The sequence below is a fragment of the Danio aesculapii genome, chromosome 19 (genome assembly GCF_903798145.1).
Source record: "Danio aesculapii chromosome 19, fDanAes4.1, whole genome shotgun sequence".
NCBI lineage: Eukaryota > Metazoa > Chordata > Actinopteri > Cypriniformes > Danionidae > Danio > Danio aesculapii.
The window spans coordinates 13252564-13271386 of NC_079453.1; the positions used below are offsets into that span (position 1 = coordinate 13252564).

Genomic DNA, 18823 nt, shown 5'->3' on the forward strand with positions numbered 1-18823 from the left:
AATAACAATAATTATATATATATATATATATATATATATATATATATATATATATATATATATATATATATATATATATATATCCAAAGAAGCCGTTTTAAATTGTAAATAAATCTGTGTTTTTGAAACTAATGAAGACAGCAGAAGTCAATAATTCATTTGAATTATTTAGCCTGACATGTTTACTGTAACAAAATATCTTAAATGTTTCTCAAAATAAATAATATTGTGTTTAAAGTGGGAAAAAGTTTTAGTTTACCTTGAAACCATGATATTTTTATCCAAGGTTATTATACGTCAGAATCTTATACCGGCCCATGCCTACCCTGGACATGATCCGCCACACACAATCTATTTATTTCCTTATGTAAATGTATGTAAATATATATTTATTCAGTTGTATATTGATTTCTGTAATAATATTGAATAATATGCAAATGTTTAGATGATTTATGTACAATACAATTTGTAAAGTCATATATTCTTCTATTATTTTTCCTATACTTTTCCTATACTTTCTTATAGTTGTAGCTGATGTATTGCATGAAGCGACCTGCTGTAGCTTTGTTTACCAAACAAGTGGTTCAAATTGGATTTGCATTGTAAACCTTAAATAAAAAAGAAGTTATTTACTTTGTTTATGTTAAGTTTTCAGCTCTTATGGTCTCAAAATCTGGGTCAGGTTTCCAGTGACTTATTTGTTTGAAGCTTTCACTGCACTATTGAACTGATAATCACAGTCCCTGTCCCTAATATCCGTCAAATATTTTGGGGGGGAACATGCAGAGTGAGTGAGTGGGCAGAATTGTAGCCCTGGCCTAGTCTTGACAATTCTCTTCTTCTCGAGCCAGAAAGAGGGCATTCAAATGTTTCAACTATTTAAAGTAAATTCCTTGAGGCAGTCATGTGTGCAAATGTTGTTGCAGTTCCTGGTAAAAAAAATTGCTAGCTTTGACTTCATGCCTGTTGGTAATGCATTTATGCTTCTAAAGTGTTGTAGCCTGCAGTATGTTATTTAGTATGCATACTCACTGTATTGCTATGTGCTGTAGAAAATGTTCTTGCTGTAAAACATGTTGTGGCACCAGGTTATTATGAAGAAGGTTCTTGGGTTTGCTACTGTATAGCCCCAGGTCCTGTGTGTTCTCAATCCAGGCCTGCATCTAGTGTTTCTCCTTAAAAGCTCTTTTTGAGTTTCCCATCTATGTGACTGACAACCAAATATACTCATGTTTGTTTCTGAAGGAGAAGAGGATTTTTTTTGTCTTGAAACCCTCCCAAACTATTTGTTGATGGATGCATGTAGTGTTTATGGGGTGGCACGGTGGCCCAGTGGATAGCACTGTTGCCTCATACAAGAAGGTCGCTGGCATTTCTGTGTGGAGTTTGCTTGTCCCCCCCATGGTCGCATTGTTTTTCTCCAGGTGCTCCGGTTTCCCCCACAATCCAACGACATGCTCTATAGGTGAATTGGAGAAACTAATGGGCTTTATGCACAGCTGGAGTTTTAAAGCCAATGATAAACTTATGGTCAATGCTTAATGTGACTATTTTCATTTTCACAAAATTGTTTTTACAGCATTGATGTTGTAATGTAATTATAATACTTTCAGTTAAAAAAAAATACATTCAGTTAAATAGACTTAAGCATTCATTTAGATGTTCAAGCTTAAAACGAGATGAAAGGCCGTTGTAACTTCCGTCAGTAGCAACAGGCTAGCGCAGAAATTCCATTGAAAATACTGGGGTCATATTTTAAAGACATGGTGGGGGGAATGGACTTTAATCCAGTGCTTCTTGTCCGATCTGAAACCCATTTGATATCGTATATCTAACAGGCAGTGAAGATCGCAGATTTTTAAAGAAATCCAATCTTAAATGTGACATTTTTGTAATGGAAAGACCGGAAGCCCTTGGGCTGCCTGGTTGAAAATTAAAAGTCTGTGGGCATATAGCCAATTGGCCATAGTGTATAGTATGTGTGTGTTTGTGAATGGGTGTTTTCCAGTACCGTGTTTCAGCTGGAAGGGCATCTGCTGCGTAAAACATATGCTGTAATAGTTGATAGTTCATTCTGCTGTGGCGACACTGATAAATAAGGGACTAAGCCAAAGATGAATGAATGAATGTGCTGTTTATCAATGCATAGCCTTGTGCCACTCCAATACAGTATAGACACATTTCCTCTATCACATAGATTCATAACATCTCCACTTGATTAAAACTTCTTAATTGTTGCTTATTATAGTGGAAATGGTGATTTCCAATGCTTTAGCTAATTAGTTCAGTCACTTTCTATTTTATGGAACTCAGGACACAATGTATGGATAGCTTCATGTTCATTTCAAAAAATCAAAACAAGAATTGGCGTTATTTTACTTTTATTATTTATAAGGTTTTTGATGGGTGCCAAAAACTGGGGGAAAACAACATTTATTTCATAATAATGAACCATTTTTAATTCATTCATTCATTTTCTTTCTTAGTCCCTTTATTAATCAGAGGTAGCCACAGCGGAATGAACCGCCAACTTATCCAGCACATGTTTTACGCAGCGGATGCCCTTCCAGCCGCAAGCCAACACTGGGAAACACCTACACACTCTGGAAAACATGCAAACTCCACAAAGAAATGCCAAGTGACCTAGCTGGGGCTTGAACCAGTGACCTTTATAATTCCTTTGACCTTTAGAATAGAATTGAAACTTTAGAATTCAATAAAGGTAAGATTCATTGCATTTCTGGAATGTAAAATAAAAATGCTAAACATTGTACAGTAGATTTATCTATAGCCAAGAGTGACGATTATTTTGAGCATGGCTGTGTATTTTACTTCAAATAATGATAAGTGGGGATGACATTCATCCAGTGCAGTGCTGTTTAATGATTAATTACCACTAATTGCATGCAAAATTAATGTTGAATTTAAATAATATTTTTTGTGTGTGTCAACTGTGTATATTTATCATGTATATAGATTTACACATCCATATACAGTCAAGCCCAAAATCATTGACTGTATATGTACATACATATGTACGCACGCAAAATGTTTATTATTATATTTTATATGTAAAACCTTGTTAGATGGGGTGACACAGTGGCTCAGTGGTTTGCACTGTGGTTGCCTCATAGCAAGAAGTTTGCTGGTTTGAGTCCCACCTGTGTCAGATGGCACTTCTGTGTGCATGTTCTCCCTGTGTTTGCGTGGGTTTCCTCTGGGTGCTTCAGTTTCCCCCAAAGTCCAAACACATGTGGTATAGGTGAATTGAATAAACTAAACTGGCCGTAGTGTATGTGAACAAATCTGCTTACATTTTTTTCGCTATAAAACCAAATAGAAAAATAAATATTAAATAAATGCTATACTTTCAAACTTTATAGTCTTTAAAAAAACCTGATACAAACTGAATAACATATTCAAGAAGGTTAACCTTTTGCTAAATACTATTGGTTAATGTTATATCACTATAAATGTGATGCTCACCACTGTGTGAATATCTGATCCATAACACACACTAAATGGAAAACACTTCAGAAGTTTACCCCTTTTCATCTAACTACTGAATTCAACAAGATTTCCCAGAGATGTGTGCTTGTGCGTGTCTGTAACATTACAATATCTACAATTTCTGTCATTAAAATATATAAAAAACTAAAAATGTTATATATTTTGTTTATCATGAATTACACAAAATATTAAGCAGCAAAAAATGATATATTATATCTTAAAAATTTGCATATAAGAATGATATAGACTGTAAAACCCAACAGTCCACTTTATCAAATGAAATGAGTGTCGCTAACTCAAAATTTACTGAAAGTTAATTATACTTAAGAGTTTTGAACTCAGTGTTGAAGGTTACTTCAAATTAAATAGAGTAAGTTTACAGTACTCATACAGATTCGTTTTTTTAACTCAAATGGTTTGTTGCAATCGGTTTCCTCAAATGCTTTGAGTTGCCTTAACTTATTGGGTTTTACAGTACTCAATTGGTTTGAGTTCTGTTCATTTATTGGGTTTTACTGTGCTCAAATTGCTTAGTTTACTCAAATGGATTAAGTTCACAGTACTCATCAGGATTAGTTCTTGCACTTAAATGGTTTGTTGCAATCGGTTTCCACAAACGGTTTGAGTTACTTTTTGGGTTTTAGCAGTGTAAGAATGATTTCCGATGATTTTTTTTTGCCAAAGTATTAAACTATATTTTATTATATATTATAATATAAAACAACTGTCACAGACGTTCTTTCACCTGCGTGTGTCATTGGGTGGATACCCCTGTGCCACGGCTCCAGGCTCCCAGCTGTGTCTCCTCCAGGGGTCGATTTGAGTCAGGTGACGAGTAACAGGGGAGCGCAGGGTCACATGAGCAGGGTCGATAGACATCGGTGGAGAGCAGTGAGAAGGGGAGAATGACAAACATGAAGGACGAGGAGAGGGAGGAGGAGAGCTCGACATCTGGATTTAATGAGGGAGAGAAAGAACATGATAAGTGCACAAGAGAACAATTCATGCTGAATTACTGGAACATACATAAGTCTTTCCGAACAGAAACTAATATGCACATATCCATACCGTGTCCATAAGGTCAGGCAGATCCTCAGGGCCCATACTCAGTTTGTAGATTCCCTGCTCCACCTACAGATCAAAACATGACATTACCGTTGTTTAATTGAGAATTTGCTTAAGCAAAACTTTTAAAACCAAAGATAAAGAAAAGTGAAGTTAATATAAATTACAACTGTTTCATAATTAAACAGCTATTAAGCCATTAAGTCAAGTGAAATATAAAAGTATGGCACTTGTCACCACACATTATTTCCGATTACATAACATCATGATGTTAATTTAATCTAAAATATTAATATCTTAATGCCTTGTAGCTGCATTTAGCCAATTTGAACTGGATGATAATTTAATCTACATTTGTCAACTATACGAGGACACAAAGTTGAGATTTGCTATAAAATATAACAATTCATGCAAGTATAATGTATGCATGTCTACAGTGTAAAAAAATCTGGTAATTAATAGTTTCAGTATATTGTGATTCACGAGTGTTTTCCGTTGATTTATGGCTGTGAATTGCATTATGGGATGTTGATCTCTGCTCTGTTGGCTTTTGATGTTGAAAATTCAACTCTACAAGTTTAACAAAGTGGCTTTATCGACATTTTAGTGGTATGACATAATGTAACGTATAAAAAAATAATATAGAGAGTAATAAGTCTGTAAAATAACAGAAAATGTACTGGTGGTTTATAATAAGGTTTTTGTACCGTAATATACAACACCAACCCAGACAATAAATCACTTTAAACTAAAAATGTTCATTTTTTTAGAACTTTTCAAGGTTAAAAGTTGTTGAAAGAGAGATCAAGGTCTCATAATGCAATTCAAAATCATAAATTCAAGGGGGAAAAACACAGGAAACTGCTTATTTATAGATATTTTTCAGTGTAAGCATCAAACAACAGTTTACACAACTTTACATTTTTTTTCTATACTTTAACATTGACAGAGGCAAAGCAGATTACATAGTGTGTGAAGTTAACAACAAAAGTCATAAAAATCCTAAATTAATTTGGCCAATACTTCAAAATACATAAATTAAACATATATGTGTATAGAAACATGGTCTATTTACATAAAAAGCCAATGGTGTACAACAACGGAACAGCAGTAATTATGCTGGGTTCACTTCAGAGCAAATGTGGAAAACTACGTTACTCGCTCTAGTTTATTCGTGGAAGGTTTTTCGCCTCACAAAAACTTTTCACTCAAATTATTTCAACATGCAGAACTTGCGATTAGGGCAAGTTATGTTTTTTTTGTGCATTCCGCTCTGCCTGGAATTTAATTTTATATCAATTCATTTATTCAATTTATACATTGTTCAGATGTTCTATTTTCTGACAATTATCAGATTTTTGTCCTTTAAACCGTTGCTGACCGTAAAATAACTGAAGCTATTTGGGGTATTGATATGGATATGCAATACTGAGTGTGCACTTCGTCATTGCCTCACTTGCTCTAGATTACTCAGGGGATGTTTTTTTGTCTGAAAATGTTTTTGAACGCACTGAAGACATGATTAAGGCAAATTCCATATATTCTCTGCAAAAGAATCACAAATTCTGCATCATTAATGCCAGTTGGCAGAAATTGGTCTATTTCTATTTTATTATTTGTTTGTTTACATTGACTTTGGTATGAAATTGACTTGTTCATTTACTTGTTCGAATGCTTAAATTTGCATTTGGTGTGAACCTAACATAATACAGTAAAAACCTCCCTGGACCCACTTTAGCTGTGTGTTTCTCTGAAGAAAATTGCTTAAAATGTTCATCAGCCAATCAGAATCAAGCATTCAACAGCCTACTTCTTGTTATGGCCACATCACCACGACATGTGCGCTTTATTTTTTAAAAATTTAATGGCCCGATGTCAGTTATTCCTTACATAAATCGCCCGTGATTTACATGTATGGTAAGCAAATAAATAACAACACAAATAATAATAATAATAATTATTATTATTATTATTATTATTATTATTGTTATTATTATTATTATTATAACATAACTTACATATGAGTGACATCTAACATTTTGTCTAAGGAAATGCGAGTGGTGCAAAACTGACTATCACAAAACCTTGAATGGTTACCAAGGCAATATTTGGTTGCTCCAGTACACTGATTGGTTTGTTTTCCAGTTGCTAATGTGTGCTGGGTTGTTGCTATGTAGCTGTTCGCATAAATGTAAAGAGCCCACCCTTAACTCTCTAGATATGACTACACTCTCTCCTTCCTTGCAAGTCTATGGGATTCCTACTTGTTTGCTTCTTTTATCGTGTGCCAGATGAAGCTTACTCTTTCCTTAATGTGCTTAGTCTACCAAATGTGACTCTTAGGTTTTTGTAACTTAGTTCAGTCAAGTTCATTCTGTCACATAAAGTATTTTTGACTTTTATACAAACTGTTGATTGCATGTTACCAGTATTTCTGCTATATAGACTAAAAAAATCTCATATCATATCAGTATTCAGTTTATAAATGCAATAAAACTCCAGCATATGAGGGAATGCATCGAGTCATAAAGCTGCCTGTTGAATTTTTGGTAGAAAAACAGTGTCGTAACATCACAGTGTTTTAATTCTAATCACTGGGAGTTTATGGAAAGTGAGTGATGTGTTTGGGAATAGTTTTAGTCTGTTTTTCACTCCAAGAGTCTGTTTGTCCCTCCGTTTAACCTCCCTCTAGTACGGTCTATGGTTATCGCATATTACATAACACTGTTTTGAAAACGTCTGGAGTGATTCCTCTTCCGTCCTTTTCCTTATTCTCATTCTATTATAAACGCATAGTGAAGCACATTAGTATAAAAGCGTTTCCTCTCAGTTACAATGGCCTCTGTCGCTCTAGTATTCCAGTTTGAAAATGAGTAATGCTCTGCAAATTATTTGTCTATGAATGTACACATTGCAAAGACAACAGGCTGAGATAAGGTTATTACTTCTACACCACACCTTTGTGTGCAAGCACGTACGACGAGAGAAAGTGAGCTAACTGCAGAACAGAGAATGTAGAGGTCTGGAGAACTGATCGAAGAGGTGAAAGTTTATTTAATTTCCGAGCAACGAAGCTGTCATTGCACTGTACAATTGTTTTGAGATACAAAATGTCTAATAATTATCACAAAAATTTGTCCGAATGTTAAAATTCTGTACAGATATGGTGTCGTTTACACCTGAAAATTGGAATTGGAAAGGTGTGTTTTGTTTGATCAGATCCAATGTAGGCCCAATTTACACCTGGTATTAATATGATATTAATATGACGTTACCACCATGACATCTATCAGAGGTTGGATTTTGGTCACTTTCCAACACAACCTAAAATCAACCAAATATCAACGTGTAATCATGTTACACCCTGACATTATGTGGACGTTACCACTATGACATCTATCAGAGGTTGGATTTTGGTCACTTTCCAACACAACCTAAAATCAACCAAATATCAACGTCATTTGACGTCGTTATTGGACGTCAAAATAACGTTGCCCTTAGACGCTGGCTAGACAATGAATTTTGGTCACCTGACGTCATGACCTAAATCTAACCCAATATTAACATCTTATGATGTTGTGTGCCTGCTGGGTAAAGACACACTGATCCAGTGACTGGTCTGCCCATATTCAGCTTGTCTGCCCATATTTTTAAGGACCTGGTATATTTCAAATTGAAATAAAAATTAAATGACGTTATTTCAAACAAATATCAGCCAAAAAGAGTTCTTTTTGAGTAACTTTCTCCTAAACACATTTGAGCTACCACACTGCAAAAAAATGCTTTCTTTATAAGAGGCTTTGTCTTGTTTCTATTCCAAACATTTAAAAAATTATTTTCAAGAGTTGATGTAGCTGATGATTTATTATAAAACTTGTTTGACATGCTGTCCCAGGAGAGAGCCCTGAGCTCATAAGATCCTCGAGCCCAGGGCTCCCTCCCATTTGCAAGGCGAGAGGGGAGTTTGAGCTCAGGTAGATCTCGAGAACTCCCCTGCTGTAGTAACTAATGAACAGATAGTGATTGCTCTTAAGTGATAACTACTTACTAGGAGATGTCTATGGTGCCGATTTGGATTAGTCAATTACTTCAGTTTCATTTTTTGGATGGTGGGAGGAAACCCACGTGAGCACAGGGAGAATGTATAAACTCTGCACAGAAACGTTGGCTGGCTTGGTAAGGACTAGAACCAGTGACGTTCTTGATGGGCCACCATGCCACCCATCTGGGAAAGGTGAAGGAGTCGGGGTGGAAAGGGGGGATTCTTCAAAATGAAGATGGCTGTTATATGGAACTTAGGGTATTTGTAGTGGCTTAGGAATCGTCTGATTGGTGAATCATAAATTGGATAATGCGGGACCAGCCGCAAGCAATCATAAGCATGTGCTCCTCTAGAAATTAGTTTATAAATAAACTTCACAACTAAAGAAGCTTTATCTAGACAAAAATATTGTATTGTTTTTTTTTTTATGTCCAAAATAATAATTAATAATAATTAATAAATAATTGATAAATTAATAATTTTTTCACTTTGAAATAAATTATATTTTCTTACCCATCATTATATTTAGAATGTTTTAAGGAAAAACTTACTCCATTTTGACATAACATTTTTAAAAACAAGATAATATTATATTTTATTTAACTTATTTCTTACTTCTCAACAAAAAAAGACTCTTGATTTAGGAATTTTAAGATATTTGGACTAGAAACAAAACAAAAACTCTAAGTAAGAAAAGCATTTTTGCAGTGCATTAGTCCATGGCAATTCCACAATCAGTAGGTGTGTTCTGAAGATAAGCCTTCTTTGACGTGTCATTCACTTCCTCCCCCCACCCCCCAAATGTATTTCTCATTCTATAGAGGTCATACAGGAAAACAACAACCAAAACAATAAAACTACATGAACACACTGAGTAGCAGAGCTGGTACAGATATATCCGCATTTGTACAATTGCTCACGGAGAGATTTTAAAGACTCAGAGGGGGTCACATAATGGACGAGAAGCCCACTTCATTGCACTACATCTTTTTTATGAGTTTGATTACACCTGGTGGTGCCCTTTAATGTGTATCCAAATAGAAAACAAAATAAAGATGTGGCATTTCTAGTGGAGAATGCTGTTTGTCAGATGTTCTTCACTCTCGTTGTGTTTAGGGGTACATATAAGCAATTTTGGAGTCTTCCAAAACAGTATACCATCACTCAGCCTTTTTGATCTACTTTTTTGCCCTTAAAACAACGAAAAAGAACTGTTTACTGGTATACTGGGGACTTTATCAGCAGCACGGGCATTGATGTCACAGAAACGCTCAAACTCACAGTAAAGCAGAACTATGCACTTGTTTATTCTCATGTCCTCTTACACACGCAGCTTGATTCAATCCAATCCCATACATGATGAAATCCTGATGGAGAATGCGCCCCTCAGCTGGTAAGTATCTTAGAGAGCAGAGTTACCTCTCAGAGCTGGCCAGCAGCAGAAATGAAAAACACGATGACCAACTAGAGCAGGGGTCGTGAACCATTTTTCAACAAAGAGCCATTTCTGATTTTTTTTAGCAAATGCATTTTTTAAATAGCCATTTGGATGTATGTACATCTCAAACTGCATCTTTAAAATGCATTTGCTACTGTATTACTACTTTAAATAATACAGGTTTTAAAAAAATCTTTATTTATGTTGATGCACAACTCAAAAATTAACAAATATGAAGCATCACATGAGGAGCAAGTCCATGAATGACGAAATGTCTCCCTTTAACTGTTAATAGAGTTCTTATTAATTTTGCTGTAAAAATGTACAATAAAGAAGGAATTGTAAATGTATTTTTAATAGGAATCGATAGAAATCACTGATTCATAGTGACGGTTATAATTTTTTAAACTGTAAAATATTATTGAAGGGAGACAGTTGGAGAGCCACATATTTTGGTCGAAGAGCTACATGTGGTTCGAGAGCCATAGGTTCCCTACCACTGAACTAGAGCATCAACACAGATCATTTCACTGTGCTCAAGTCGACCTCTGTGCTCCAGGTAAACCAACAGCAATAATTCTGACAGATTAATACTTTGAGTTTTAAAACAGAATGTTTTAAAACAATGCTTCCTGTTAGAATAAAAAACTCAGCTTGACAGTCTTGACAAGAGAAAACATTAGTCATGTGTCAGCTGTCAGCAAGTGCTTTACCAAAACAAGATTAAGATATATCAGGAAATAAGTATCTACAAAATAATAGTAGGAGTCTACAAAAGTATACAGACATATATTGATCAAAACATGTTTCATAAGCATATTCTTTTTGGGGGAGGGGGAGGGCTTGCACGGTGGCCCAGTGAGTAGCACATTCGCCTCACAGCAAGAAGGTCACTGGTTCGAGCCTCGGCTGGGTCAGTTGGCGTTTTGTGTGGAGTTCGCATGTTCTCCCTATGTTGGCATGGGTTTTCTCCAGGTGCTCTGGTTTCCCCCACAAGTTCAAAGACTTGTGGTATTAGTAAATTGGGTAGACTAAATTGTCCATAGTGTATGTGTGTGAATGAGTGTGTATAAATGTTTCCCAGACCAGTGATGGATTGCTGCTGGAAGGACATTCGTAGCAAACAACATATGCTGGATAAGTTGGCAGTTCATTCCGCTGTGGCGACCCCGGATTAAAAAAAGGGACTAAGCCAAAAAGAAAATGAATGAATGAATATTCTTTGGAGCAGCAGGGTGGCTCAGTGGTTAGCACTGTCGCCTCACAGCAAGAAGGTCACTGGTTCGAGTCCCAGCTGGGCCAGTTGCTATTTCTGTGTGGAGTTTGTTCTCCCCGTGTTCCTGTGGGTTTCCTCCGGGTGCTCCAGTTTCCCCCACAGTCCAAAGACATGCACTATATACAGTAGGTGAATTGCATTAACTAAATTGGCCATAGTGTATGAGTGTGTGTGTGAATATGAGAGTGTATGGGTGTTTCCCAGTACTAAGTTGCGGCTGGAAGTGCATCCGCTGTGTAAAACATACTGTATGCTAGAATAATTTATTCCACTGTGGTGACCCCTGATAAATAAGGGACAACGCCAAAGGAAAATGAATGAATGAATAAATATGTTCATTGGACTTAATTAAATTAAATGAGAAAAAAAGAGAATTTAAATTTACAAACAGTGTAAAATTTAATTCCTTATCAATTGCTGGTGCAGTTCCTTATCAATTGCTGTTTAATGTTTATTTTAATAATTAAAATGATACATTTTTAAAAATAGTTTACAAACTGATTTTTAATTTAATTTTAAATAATTCTGCATTAAAAGTATATTTTTATTTTTATTTGCTGTCAAGTATAGTTCTTAGAATGAAAATCAGCAAATATTGGTTTCTGAAGGCAAATATTGTAAATCTGAACCAGACAATAAATTGGCACTTAGTACATCTCTATCAAAAACACATCAGATTGTTCTAGACCAGATTTGGCCCACCGTCCCATCTGAGAAGAGAGGGAGAATGATGGATCGAATATCTTGTTTTGTAAATGAATCTGATAGATGGATAAAGGACAATGGGGGTTGCAGTTTAGTGTAGCATTGAACTCCATTGTGTTATTATTAGAATTGTTGAGTTTTTTACTGTAATAAATTCATTATAATTTTGTTTAAAACATACTGCATTAGTTAATATAATTTAAAGCAATGTTTTCTAGTTAGTTTTATATGTTAGGAAATGAATTAATTTAGGAATGTACATACAGTAATTTGTCTGTAATAGAGTTCGGCCCACAGCTCACAGTCAAGTTTGGTTTTTGGTGCTTCAAAACAAAAAGTTTGGGCACCCCTGTTCTAGACACACGTAGTCAAATTGACTTGCGATTAAAAAGCCTTAGGTTAAAAAAAAATGTTAAAAGCACAATATTCTCTAATCAGTTCTGATATACTTAAGTTTTTCATTTGTGAAAATGAATACGTATTTCACTACAAATTTGTACAAATTTTTAAAGTATGATATGCATCATTCTCTTCAAACCAACAAAACCGACATTCGCATTTACACTTGTTTTATTAATCTTTTGCCCATTTTATTGATTTCTTTTTGGGGAGGGTCTATGTTTGTATGTATGAATTTTTAATTTCAATATTATTGTGAAAGCAGCTTGTGCAAATCCCATATCAATATGGATGGAAACAAGTGATACTGATACACAGAGTAGCAGTTTTCATTTCGTCTCTAATGCTATGCACAACATTGTGACATCGTGGGTTTGTCCTCTAAATATTAGGCCAGTAGACAAAAAGGACATGGCCTTTTGAGGCTGTTTGAAGGCTCTGAATCACTGAGCATTTACACTACAAAAGCAAACTGCTCAAATGCAATTTTAACTATACCTAAAAAAGGTTTAAAAGATAGAGCGAGCATCATCCACTTGATTGGCTTGACAAAAATGCACTTGGCCTCTTTTCTATCCATATTTTCATGCACATCTTGGAATATAAATGCTGAGGTAGAAAATCTGATACAATCTGATACAACAAAAACACTCTTGCTCAACAGATGTGCTTTTAGTCGTTCTAAAATGCATGAGGCCAAAAGATGTCATCAAAGTTATTTAGTTAAACTACCATTCACAAAACTGTTTACAAAAGACAGGAATCAGCTTCCAAATACAAGACAACATGACAGTGTTTGTTACTGTGTGTGTCAAATCCACGCTCTATGGCACAAGACATCTATTATGTAGTAATTAAAAAGGAGCTACAGTGGTTTTCCTGGTTGCCTCAAATTTCAATGTCATTACTGGAAATTGCATGTTTCCTAACAAGATGACGTTGTACATAAAAATATTGCTTCATTCACAATTTTGGTGTAATTTACACAACTTTTAAAAATAATATATTTATTCATTTCGTACACTGTAAAAAAAAAGGTGACTCAACTCAAAATAAGCTTGCTGCAGAACTCAATTTTTAACCCGTGTACAGCAATTGACTCGATTTAAGCTGATTAAACTCAGAAATGTCCTGAAGCTGGTTACCCTTAAAATTTTAAATTGAGTCAATTTTTTTTTCTACAGTGTACAGAATTCAAACAATAATTTTTGGTAGATTTATAGAAAACTTTAGATTTTTGACACTTAACATCTCTAGGAATATAAAGATTGTATAATTAATGTATTATTCATTTTAATGTATTTCAAATGGGTTTTTGAAGTCAGAATTATAAGCCCCCCTTTGAATTTTATTTTATTTTTTAAATATTTCCCAAATTATGTTTAACAGAGCGAGGAAATTTTCACAGTATGTCTGATAATTTTTTTTCTTCTAGAAAAAGTCTTATTTGTTTTATTTCAGCTAGAATGAAAGCAGTTATTAATAATAAAAAAAACATTTTAAGGTCAAAACTATGAGCCCCTTTATGCTAATTTTTTTTTTCTACTGTCTACAGAACAAACCATTATTATACAGTAACTTGCCTAATTACCCTAACCTGCCTAGTTAACCTAATTAACCTAGTTAAGCCTTTAAATGTCACTTTGAGCTGTATAGAAGTGTCTTGAAAAATATCTAGTCAAATATTATTTACTGTAATTATGACTTTAACAGTATATATATATATATATATATATATATATATATATATATATATATATATATATATATATATATATATATATATATATATATATATATATATATACAAACTACAAATTGATTATTCTTTATTTTTTTCTTGATTTTCCCTTTTTTTCCATGATTTACCCCCACAACAAATTAATTTGGATGTGCAAATTTTTAGACTGTGATCTTAAGATTTTTGTTAGGTTAGTTCCAGTTTTAGCTTACTGACTAACACGTATATTACTGTAAAGCATTCTAAAGGAAATATTAATTTAAAAGAGAGATCGGTGAGGGGTGTACTCATTTTTGCTGAGCAATGTGTATGGTATATAAAATAGATAATTCTTTTGTTTAAATAAAATTTACAACATTACAAATGCAAATTTATAAATACAGTTTATGTTAATCTCAACAACCAAGTCAGTTTGATTCAGAATCATTTATTTTTGTAAATGGATTAACTTATTTACTGAAAGATATGATTTAAAAGAAGAGTGGAAAACATCAGTGTGAAATCAGAAGCTTAGTTCAGATGCCAAAAGGTTCTCCAGAGAACTCGTGCCAAATATGCAAGAACAAAATAGCTAAATAATGACATTTGTCACAGCAGCAATGACATATTTTTCAATAATAAAACAATTATGCAATTATGTTTTGACTGCTAAATGTTCACCTTTGGAAGGTGTGGCCAAAAATAAAACAATTTTAGTCTCCATGTGTATCTGCATGACACAGATGTCATAGCATTTAAAATTCCACAAGATCATCACAAGATTACCGATAATAATATAGTCACATTATGTCACCATGAAAGCAGCCAGCTCATTTTTCTTTTCTCCTCCAGACACATGAGAACAGCAACTTTCTGTCTTTTATACTCCCTCTTCCCCCTCCTGGGCCTCTTTTCCACTCCTCTCGCTGATATATTTACTTGGTCTTGAGTATTTTGCAATTTTCCTCCTCCGTCATCCTCCCTAAGTTAAGAGTCTAGACCCAAATAATGAATAGATCAAATTACCACCCGCTCATTGCTCAACATTGGAAGTTGAACGGTGCATTTTTAAGGTAAAGCGTGTCATTTCTGCACCACAAATAATAAGAATAATGAAGGTTTTCGATCAGGTTTCCCCAAACACTTCATCTTAGTAAGATAAACAAACTGTCTGCTTCAATCACACCTCTGGATAAGTAAACATAGTTGGGATCCCTAAAAAATCCACACTGACAGTTATGATCTCATATTGCTTACCATTTTAAATTAATCTGATAAATTAAGATTAAATTGATTTCATAATTAGTTTGTTGGGGTTTGATGGGGTTCAAATGGTTTTTTATTTTGTTTTTAAAAAGAAATGCATCAGTTTATTCAACAAGAATTGACCAAAAGTGACAGTAAACGCATTTACAATTTTTTTTAATCAATGCTTTTCCTTTTTAATGTTTTACCACAGTTAAAATATTAAGCAGTGCAACTGCTTTCCAAAATTGGTAATTAAGACTTTTTTCTGAGCATTTTAAAGGGCACCTATTTTACCCCAATTTTAAGATTTAAGTCTTTGTCTCTAGAATGTGTCTGTAAAGTTTCAGCTCAAAACACACATCAGTTTATTTTTTATGGCTTTGTGTATATTGGAAATTTGAGCTGTTTTGACTTTGTAGCTGTTTTTGATGCCTGTGCCTTTAATGCAAATGAGCTGGTTCTCCCCGCCCGTGCGTGTCAGAGCCAAAGAGATTGCTCAGTATTGCTATTATGGGTGTAGCTTCTCCTGCTGCATCTCACACATAAGCAGCACAGTGACAGACAAGAATGAAGCAGATCTTCCTTACTACAGTAAGAACATTTCCAACGGTTATTTGATGTATTTACTGTGGAGTTAATTCAAGCCTTTCTGCAACCATGAGTCGTTTTAAAGTTCGCGCATGTTTTTGAATGGCAAATGTGACAGGATAAACGTTAATATCCACCGCTGTATGGATATGCGTTATGATAATTTACAAAATAAGCCTGATTTAACGTCCATTATTTGGGATTGAAGCATCTTCTTTTATAATTGTACTGACATGCAGCTGTGGTGATGAATTATGAAGTGATTTTACTGACATTATTACACACATGCACTGCTTTAGAAACATTTTTAACTTGTAAAACTCATTCTTGAGGTGCTGCTGATCACAGAGAGCTGAACAGATCTTTTAATCACAGTTGCTTTGCACACGTCCTGTTTTGTGGATCTGATTATATGCATTACTATGGAGACATGTTAATACACGGCTGTCAATCAATTCGGTGGGTGGGAAAATCGCATTCCTACGTCAAGTTGCAAGTGGGCCTCAAAATGGGAGGGATTTGAATCCTATTTTAACATCAGGAAATTAAAAAAAAAAGACATTGTGTTTCTATCACTCCAATATGACGCTTACAATTCCAATATGACAGGAGATTTTAGATAGAAAATTCAGAAATTTCAAATACCTAAAAATATAATACAAAAATGCCCAAAAACATTTATAGATTTATGAATGTGCTATTAACATCATTTAACAGTATTAGTTTTTCAACTGGTTTTTAGTTTTTAAACTTTTTTAAACATGTTTTACCATTTTTAAATTTAAATTAAATATATGCATCAAGACAAATTTCAAACATATTATTTTCCCTCAAATTTATAAGTACATTAACATTAGTACCTAATTAATACATTTTACTTTCATTTTTGTTTGTTTGTCTTTTTACTTTATAGTAAAAGATCAAATATAAAATAACAAAGTGTTTTCAACATTAGCATTATTGTCAAATGGCCTTAGTAAAGTAAAGTAAAGTAAAGTAAAGTAAAGTAAAGTAAAGTAAAGTAAAGTAAAGTAAAGTAAAGTAAAGTAAAGTAAAGTAAATATTAAATGAAAAGTAAACCTGCCTCTAATAAACCTGCTTCTAAAAGCTTGTTTTGTTTGTTGCTCTTCATGAATCACACAATATTATATTGTGGTGGCTCAAAGTCAACAACTTTCTTTCCAAGGTTTCCTTTATGTCCTGCAATTTTGTTACAGCCAGTGTTTTGATATGCCCCTCCCTTCTTTCATAATCCACTGATGTCATGTAATGCCGGGTCCCTCTCCCGAAGAGCAAACATGCTGGACAATGAGAGAAAGGATTTGTACAGTGAGTCAGGGTGAACTACAGGTCGACTGCTGCCTGCATGTGTTTGTGTGTATGTGCATATGCATGTGTGTGTGGATTCAGTGGTGACTGCAGGTGCATCACTGACACACTACGCTCAGTTTGTGACTCAACCTAAATCGTCACAATTAGCAACTGAATTAGCATCCAGATTCTGACTATAGTTGCAGTTTGAACTTTTGACAAAGTATACAAAAACACTATAGATCTCTTTAAAGATTTTTTTTTATTTGGATGAATCCTAGACCTTCATGATCATGTTTATGTACATTTGTTAACAAAAAAATTACTTTTAATAACATGAAAATTGCCTTTATTTGGGAAGTCGAAGGCCTCATGTGACAGAAAGTAAATCAATTCCTTTCTTTCTTTCTTGAAATCTTCTTTTTGATTGTTTGCTTGCATGTCATTGATAAATTAAACATACATGAATGTGCTCCACACAGGTTTCTGCATCTCGTTTATATACACTATGAACAGCAGCTACACTAATTATTCTCTTTATTCTCTATGTCCACCTGGAGATACTCATCCCGAGGTCCCTAGACCATGCAGCACCACTGATTCGATCTAAGGGACTAGACGCTTCAGGGACAGACGAGACTTCGCTGAGGCCCAGCTTCCAGCCTCCGGTGCTTAGACTGCAGCTCTGCACAAGACATTTGGCCAGTGGAGAAATTATCGTACCCACCTGAGCCTGGTTCTCTAGAGGTTTTTTTTTTTCTTCACTTTCACCAATTGGTGAAATTTTTTTCTCGCCACTGTCGCCACTAGCTTGCATGGTTCGGGATCTGTAGAGCTGCGCATCGATGGATATGCTTTTCAGTGTTTGGACTCTCAGTAGTGATTATTAAACCACAATAAACTGAGCTAAACTGAACTGAACTTAAACTTTAAAAACTGAACTACACTATTTCAATTTACTATGATCTTTAATGTGAAGCTGCTTTGACACAATCTACATTGTAAAAGCGCTATACAAATAAAGGTGAATTGAATTAAAAATGGCAACTATGAACTTCAGCAACTATAGCTGCAGGTAGGCTTAAATGGGTTAATGCCAAATATTGACGAAACTTGTAAAATCGCCATGGTCAAAGGTTAGAGCCTATGAATTGTATCAGAGCTTTTGAATTGTACTGCAGAAATGTGAGCTGATGAGTCTGTTTGCAACCAATCAAAGTGTGATACAGTCATTTATTGACAGTCTGTAGGTTTTTTTAACAACAACGGTTACTTTTTGTTCAAACTGCTTAATTAAAATAAGCTGAAACAACACAATTAGTGAGTTTTTTGACACAACTTAATTGTTTTATGTTGAATCTACTTAAATGTGTAAAAACCAACATAGGCTCATTCTGAAAACATAGCCTTATATACGTTTCTGGAGATTGTAAATTATGCAGCCAGAAGTACGTATGGCTGCATTTTGTCTTTAAAACGAATCCTAAGGGATGGTATGATGGCGTTCCTTTTCGCACTTAT

At 34.5% G+C, this 18823-nt stretch overlaps 1 protein-coding gene across 1 annotated transcript in view; it reads right to left on the minus strand.

Moving 5' to 3' along the window:
* Positions 1 to 18823, minus strand: part of arhgef1a (Rho guanine nucleotide exchange factor (GEF) 1a) — a 132455-nt gene that overhangs the window by 104834 nt on the left and 8798 nt on the right. Inside the window, exons 2-3 of the mRNA XM_056479338.1 lie at positions 4579 to 4641; positions 4256 to 4461 (exon numbers count right to left, since the gene is read on the minus strand). Coding sequence (XP_056335313.1) covers positions 4256 to 4461; positions 4579 to 4614 — 242 coding nt within the window. The 5' untranslated portion in view covers positions 4615 to 4641. The remainder of the gene's footprint in view (positions 1 to 4255; positions 4462 to 4578; positions 4642 to 18823) is intronic.